This window comes from Rhinopithecus roxellana, chromosome 13 (assembly GCF_007565055.1).
Source record: "Rhinopithecus roxellana isolate Shanxi Qingling chromosome 13, ASM756505v1, whole genome shotgun sequence".
Classification (NCBI taxonomy): domain Eukaryota; kingdom Metazoa; phylum Chordata; class Mammalia; order Primates; family Cercopithecidae; genus Rhinopithecus; species Rhinopithecus roxellana.
In genome coordinates, this window is record NC_044561.1 from 79,593,479 (window position 1) to 79,601,003 (window position 7,525).

Below are 7,525 nucleotides of genomic sequence, written 5' to 3' on the forward strand. Positions count from 1 at the left end.
TCCCTGCTCCCTGCTCCCCTCCTAGGGAACAGACACACAGGGAGATGGTGGAGGGAGCCTTCTACAGAGCCAGACTTCCCCCTCCACTTCCCCAGGAAGAGAGATGTCAGAAAAGTTACGGGTTTACACGAAATCACCTGTTCCTTGTGTCCTTGGACGGTGGTTGCTTATGTCAAGACAGACCCTTCACCAGGTAGAGAACCATGAGGATCTCCATGCAGGGAAGACTTCGCCCCTGACCACCATTCCTGGGCACTCGCTGCTCTGCTGTCAGCCCCTCTCTTCCAACAGAAGCCTGAACCAGTGTGTGTGCACCCCCAACCCCCTGACACCGGGTGAGGCCCAGACTCCAGTCTCCCCAGCTCACGACCTCCTGGGCGCTGCTTCACCTTCTTCAACCCAAAACCTTGCTTAACTCCCGTGGGGGTGGAGAGGAAATGAAGCAGATGCTCCCCACTCTCCTTGCCAGACCATCCTCCTCCTGGCTTTCTATGTGCGGCACATGGGGTGCGGGCCGCAGGGCTGTTCAGGCAGTTTCCCCTTGGTCATTTCTCCCTCAGTGTTCATGGCAGCCACCTTTGGTCAACGCAGCTCTAGGCATGGAAGATAGTTGAGAGCCCTTCCCCAGAGGCACCTGCCCTGAGGGCTGCACCCTTCTACCCTGAAATAGCAAAGGGAAGGGCCATGCAGGGTGGGCTGGGTCTTAAGACTGTAGCCTTTTCTTTGGAGGGCAACTAACCATTTTTCTAAAGAATGGTTTTGACACTAAGGTGATGTTATTTATTAATTAAAACTTCCTTTTTGAAAAAAACGAGTGTCCACTGCATGTCACTTCCATTTGTGTTTTAACTTCTCCATCCCTATGAAGAAGGCTGACCTGAGTACTTGTTTTAAATCGAAGTCCAGAAAAAGGGGGGCTGGATGTGAACATGTAAAACTCTTCTAGGGCACAGCTTTCTAGCCTAGGACACAACCTCCCAGGCTGGGGCACACCCTCCCAGGATCGATGACAGCAGGCACTGCTTTCTCTGGGTGATACCCCCGTCTTTCATCTGGTTGGCATTCTTCCCAATCAATTACACACACACACACACACACACACACACACACACACACACACACTTTTGGGCTTTGTTTCCATGTAGGGGTCTAAAGTCTCTTGTGGAAAGAACCACCATCCATTACTATCTAGTTAGTGTCTAGGGGATTTGATGAGAGCAGCTCAGTCCCTGGAGTCTGCTCAACTCTGCAAGCACAGACGGAATCTACGGCCTGGCGAGCTCCACCGAGGCCTGGCCCCTGCTGTGGACACAGCCAGCCCCCTCCTCCTGCTCCGACCAGGAGCTCAGACCAAAGCAGCAGCCCAGCTTCCCGGGCCAGCAGCCTGGGCCCCCTCCTCTCCCTGGTGCCCTCACCAGGGGCTGCTGCAGCTGCAGCCCTGGGTTCCCAGCTCCTGGCTGCTCTCTCCCTGTTCTGAAGCTCAGGTCTCTGAAAGAGGCAGCAGCTCCCATGACAGCCTTGCTGTGGCTGCTGTCAGCTCCCAGGTACTCCTCTGATCTGCACACCAGCAGAACAAGGAGGCTTCATAAAGGAACTGTGGAAACCCTGCCTGTGTGCACATCCCCAGACAGCCAAGAACTCGGAGGGAGCCGATGCTACTGTTTTATTGCAGGAGGTGGGGTTGTGTGTACCATGTACCAGGGCTGCTAGAAGCAAGAAGGAAGGAGGGAGGGCGGAGCCCCCTGCTGAGCAACAAAGGCCTCCTGCTCCCTTCTCTGTCTTTCTCTTGTCGCAGGCGCATGGGGAGACCGCGCCCAGGGTGGAGGCCGCCAGTCCAGGGGTGGGAGCACTACAGGGGGTGGGAGTAGGGGGTGGTTGGTTTGACTGGCCCGGCACAGATCCCTAGGCGTCTTGACACCTGGAATTCACCAGGGATATTCTGTCCTCCCAGGGAACTTCATAGATCTGGAAAGAGCACAACTGTTTCTGTGAAAGGGAAGAGAGGGGGCCAATCAGTGTGGGTTACAGTTAAAGGGGAAGACGCCCAGGCATGAGATGTCAGAGCCTGGGTGAGGAGGATGGAGGTGAGACACCGGGCCCACACCCACCCCTGCTGAGTCCCAGAGCACCGAACTAGAATGAATAGTGACTGTTCCATCGCCCCTCGCAAGGCTCCAAGTCACCAGGTGGACATTGGGCCCTCACCCCAGCCTGCAGGGTTCCTGTCCCAGCACAGCCCTGTGAGGAGCAGCCCGTGCAAGGCCTCGGGAGCCCCAAGGGTGCAGGGCAGGGGGAGGCACTCGCCTCCCCCAGCTCCTTCCACCTCCAGCACCCAGGCCAGCAATCAGAGGGGACCAGAGGGAAGAGCCCAGGGCAGGGCAACTCCCCCTCAAAGAGCTGGGACCGGGGCAAGGGTGACAAGGGGAGTGCGGCTCTCCCCTGAGTGGAGACCTCACAAGAACCAGCAGGTCCTTGGAGAGGCTGGTGTTGGGTGAGCGGGGCAGGTTCCGGGCTACGCAGCTAACAGGCCTCTAGTTCTCACTAATCTGCTTAGTGTGGCTGTGGCTGCGTGCAGGTGCCTGAGGCTGGGATTAGACAGAGCCCCTTCTCCCTGCCCAGCACCCAGCCCAGCAGCTGCTTCTTCCTGTCCAACAGGCAACACCCCAAAGAAGGCAGAGTTGACCTCTCAGTAACCATTCCCAGGCTAAAACCTTCCTAGCAAATCAAATACATCACCCCCCTCCCTCACCACCCCATCTGCACACACATAGGCAACTATGTAAACTCACTTGGACCCCTCATCCTGCATGGATCTATGTACAAACCCCCATACTGCTCCCACACACCCACACAGGATCACACATCTCCCTTACACCTCCCTGCACACACTGGCACATGTGTGTACACACGTGCACCTTTCCTCATGCACACCTGCATGCACACACCCCCAAGTACATGAACATGTACACATCCATGCATACATGGCTCCCCACATGCCCACCTGCACACACACACACCCTCCAAACATGGGTAGGGCAGAGGCTGACACATACACACCCCTCTGCAGTGCATGACTGGCCCGGGACCCGCATCAGGAACGTACCTTCTGCAGTTCTGGCTCTTCTTGGAAGGCACAGGTGTCCAAGTTGGGCTGGGACTTGGTACATGTGGTTCGGCCCAACTCTACATCGAGGAAGTAATTCATTCCGCCCACGACCTACACACATGAGAAAACAGGATGCACGGACAGCGCTCCCCATCAGTTTCATGCACACACAGCACTTCACTGTGGCTGAGTCACTGGACTTGCTTGGGGCTTCGTGAGCTGCCCACATGTCACCACAAGGCACGCAAGCCCCCTCTTCCTGTCAGCCGGCAGTGTGCTGGGCCTCAGGCCTGCTCTTAAACATTGTTTTCTCTGTGCTGGGTAAAAGGATTCACTGAATTCTGCTACCTGGGGCTCAGGGGCAAAGGAACACTGAATCTTTTCTAGGAAGGCTGTCATCTGATGACAACATTTCAGCTAACTTCCGAAAATCTCATTCCCTCCATTTAACCTAGATTTATTCCTTCGTTTAAGAGTAGGAAATGAGGTGCTTCACACACAGAGATACTTTGGGTCAATGGGGCCTCCCGCATGCCACCATTTTAGGTGTGAGATTCCAGCTATTTTTCTAAAGTCAGCAGCACACCTGCGTGTCTTACAGTTGCAGACTAGAGTTGAACCCTTTCCCTGCACGGGGTCTCTCCCAGACACAACGTGGCAGAGCTGTGGAGAAACCTGGGATGAGGGACTCTGAGACCAGGATGCTAGACATTGCCCCTTGGAACCAGAAGGAACTGCTGAGATACCTCGAGTATCAGTTTATCTATGTATAAAATAGGCTTCCGGGCCGGATGGTCTGCAGTGCCCTGTGCTTCACTCCAAGTTACTGTCATGCTTGAAAGGGAGGTGCAGGCCAGCAGGGACCACCGTACCAGGGAGTGCACCTAGTGTGCAGGGTGAGGGCCCCAGCTGACAGCTGCAGGAGGAGAAATGGGGCTGGTCTGGATTCCTTTGAATTTCCAAGAGGAGGTTGAGGAGCTCCAAAGCCTGTATCACTATTTGCTGCTGTGCCATGGGATGCATGTCAAGCTTGGGCCCAGTAGCCCTGCGAAGCTCCCTCCCGACCTGACCCCATCCTATGCTCTGCTGGGTGACTGCTGTCCTCATGTGGCTGAGGTCTAACTCTGCATCAACTCGTAGAGGCAGGCTCAGGCATGCTCCAACCCAGCAGGGACTCAGCTGCCCTGGGCTGTAGGGGGTGGCCAGCCAAACCGAGGGTGAAGGCTGCTAGCCCTAAGGGGTTGTGCCCAGGGGCGCGACTTGGGGAGGGAAGCAGGGCTCTGTGGAACAGGGAGCCAGGTTCCCATGTGTTCCCTGCGGACAGGATTCAGGGAAAAGGATAAGCCTCATGGCCTGGGTCTCATCCTGAGCAGCATCAAACCCAGCCAGAGTCAGCACAGTCTCCACCCACACCTGCTGGACCCTGGGAAATGGCACGGTCGTGTCACAGACACAGCGGCTGCTGCAGGTTAAGAGGCTGAGGGGACAGGACAGGGCTGAACTCCTGCACTCATGGTCCCGGAGCATCCTAGGGCATGAAGGCCGTCAGGGGAGAGTCAGGGAAAGCTGAAAGAGTCTGAGCATAGATCACGAATGTGTCAATGTTGATTTGCTGGGAATGCTCTTGGGAGTTGCGCGACAAACCAGGCTGGAACTCAGGACCTCTTGGGTGGTGGCAGCACTCACCTGCTCTCTGGCTCGCAGCACCCGCAGTGGACGTCTGTAGTACTCATCTTCGGTGGCCTTGTTGTACTCACTGATGGCGAAGTGAAGGGCACGCTGTACCCCCTCATCATTGGGGTCTGCGTCATAGATGCCACCTGTGATCACCCCATCCTCCTCCTTGGGGCTCCAGGCCTGGGCCCCAGCCAGGGCGGCCAGCAGGAGCAGCAGGGTGCAGAGGGGCTGGGCCATGGGCTCCTCAGAGGCAGAGCACAGAGCTGGAGCTGCAGGAGAGGAGGCTGAGCCTGAGGTGGGGAGCCCAGACCAGCAGGCAGCTGTGCATTTATCCTGCTTTGGCAGCCCAGCCCCACCCCCTCCATGCCACGCCCCTGACCCCTCCTCTTTCTGCCCATCCCCTCTTTCTCCATCTCTCTTTTCACTCCCCCACCACCACAAGCTCCCACCCTGCCTAAGTTCCCCCTGCCCCTCCCCGGCCTCCTCCTCCATATCCCCCTCCTCCCCACTCCTGTCCTCACTATAGCCTCCCCGAGCCTTGCCTCTCTTCTCTGGTGCTCCCAAGCTTGAGTCACCGGCGTCTCCACAGAGGTGACACTGCTCCTTTGACACTGCTCTATGAAAGCAATGTGACCTCCTGTTTGCTCAGAAAAGGGAAAACTACAGGGTTTGGCCTTCCGGGGTCTTCAGATATCAGTGGCATCCAGGAGCCCTTGGTCACAGTCTCTGAATCTCTGGAGCAGGGAGGTTATTTCAGAAGGTTCCAGAAGACCCTGTCCACACCCTACTATGGAGAATTTCTTTGCCAAATGTAAGGGAATTAACCTGTTTGGAAAAGGTCACTGGGTTCTCCTTTCATAACTCATTATTCAGTAAACCAACCTGTCACCAGTTACTCCCTGTGCCAGGAGGTCTAGGGCTTGAAGATGGAACCTGGATGATGTACCATAGAGGTGACATTGCAGAGCTGCTGCCCAACAGAGATGTGGCATGAACCCATGAGCAACTGAAAATTTCTCGTAGATGCATTTTAAAAGATAAGAATAAATGGGTGAAAGTAATGTTTAAAATATTTACTTAACCTAATCTAGCCACAAGATTACTTCAGCTAATGGGAACAATTATTAATGAGATAGTTTATGTGGCTTTTTTTTTTTTTTTTCAGTTTTGTAAATCTTTGAAATTCCCTGTGTATTTTTTACACTTAGCCCAGGAGTCACTTTGGACTGACCCCATTTCAAGTGTCCCGTGGCACATGTGGCTGGTGATTATGGAACTGCACAGTCCATTCCTTACACGGTGTGTGTAGGGGGTGGTAGGTTATGATCAACAATTAGGATGAGGGAGTTATGCTCCCTCTGTTGGAAGTGAAATAGAACAGGGGCTAGAGAGAGACCAGTGGACCCTGGTCAGGGAGGTCTCTATGAGACTGGAGAGGTTGAGAAGCCCCAGGCAGCGTGGAACAGCCAGTGCAAAGGCCCTGAGGTGGGGTGGGGCATGTCAGCTCCAGGAAAAGGAAGCTCCTGGAGGGGGTGTGAGCAGGGAAGGGAACGACCTGGAGTGTCACGGTAACTGTGGGTGGGGCCGGGTGGAAGGTGCACGGGGACCCCTGGCAAGCAGTGGGGGTGTCAGGAGAGGGAGCAGCAGCCACAGGATGAATGTGGGAGCCCACGGGCCTCTCTTGCTTCTCTCCTAGGGAGCCATGCTTCGGCTCCTTTCCTCTGTGCACTGCTTGGAAGACTCACCTGATATTTTAAAAATTGCCTTGAAGGAGGTAGAATTTACATACAATAAAATGCCTAATAGTATGTGCTCCACATGGAGGATTTCATAAATGCATACACCTGTGTTACCACTTTGTCCAGACCTGTGACATCTGCCTTGCCCCAGACGGTATCCTCCTGCCTCTGCAGCGCACCCTCATGCCCACTCCACCCTGGCATTCCCCATCTGGCCCTGTAGACTCCTTTGTTGCCTGTCCTTGAGCTTCCCAGGAATGGAGTCCTGCAGAGCGAGCCTGGGTGTGTCTTCGTCCTTTGCTCAGCGTGGCTTTCCAGTGGCCCCCTGAGTTGCTTCATTGCCAGGACTGTGAGTTCTCCTTCTCCCCAGATTGAGAGGACCTGATCAGTTGGGTGCCCTGTGGGGTGACAAAGTCCCCAGCTTGGGATGCTGCGGGCCTGGGCTGGAAAGTGACTCCAGGAGTGGGGAGGGTGGAAGGAAGCTCTGAACAGACAGCTGCTCCCTTTGTTGTCTCAACCCCACCCTCCACACCTGAAGGTGACCCTGTGGCAAATGCCCTTATGGTGAGGTGGCAGCTTGGCCAGAAACACCAGGAAACCCTGGGCCTTTGAAGGGCACCCAGAGGACTCTCCTGGGAGTGGTCGAGGTGAGGGTTGGCCAGGATCAGCCCAGACCTGCTGTGATCCTGGGGCTCAGGCCATGGCTGTGGCTGGACCAGCAGGAACCTGACAGCGGGAACAGTATTACTCTTGGGTGCTCATGCTCAGTATTAGGACAGGGGACCTTGTTACCCAAGGCTCAGTGACCATCTCACCCCATTGTGAATCCAGCACCCCTAGAAAGCCATGCAGCCCAGCAGATACAGCAGGTGGCCCAGGGATGGTGGTTACTGCTGGGTGAGGGAGGGAAGGTCTTCAAACAGGGCTGCACATATGCCTCCTAGTTAGACAGGACATGGGGGGAGATTCCCAGAGAGAGAAAGAGAGGGAAGTCCCATACCAG

The 7,525-nt window shown here is 55.4% G+C and overlaps 1 protein-coding gene across 1 annotated transcript; it reads right to left on the bottom strand.

Moving 5' to 3' along the window:
• Positions 1–1,642: 1,642 nt before the first annotated feature.
• Positions 1,643–5,154, bottom strand: LOC104677486 (cystatin-SA). The gene is made up of 3 exons (XM_010382520.2): positions 4,793–5,154; positions 3,104–3,217; positions 1,643–1,986 (listed from the first exon to the last, which is right to left on the bottom strand). Exons 1-3 carry the CDS (start codon positions 5,018–5,020, stop codon positions 1,903–1,905), a joined length of 426 nt encoding a protein of 141 aa, XP_010380822.2. The 5' UTR covers positions 5,021–5,154; the 3' UTR covers positions 1,643–1,902.
• Between the last annotated feature and the right edge of the window lie 2,371 nt (positions 5,155–7,525).

Excerpts from the sequence above, each read along its gene's own strand:
- LOC104677486 (XM_010382520.2), bottom strand. The coding sequence starts at position 5,020 with ATGGCCCAGCCCCTCTGCACCCTGCTGCTCCTGCTGGCCGCCCTGGCT. Across the intron at positions 3,218-4,792 it reads TGCTGCGAGCCAGAGAGCAG|GTCGTGGGCGGAATGAATTA; the intron begins GTGAGTGCTGCC and ends TCATGTGTGTAG. Across the intron at positions 1,987-3,103 it reads AAGAGCCAGAACTGCAGAAG|AAACAGTTGTGCTCTTTCCA; the intron begins GTACGTTCCTGA and ends TCCCTTTCACAG.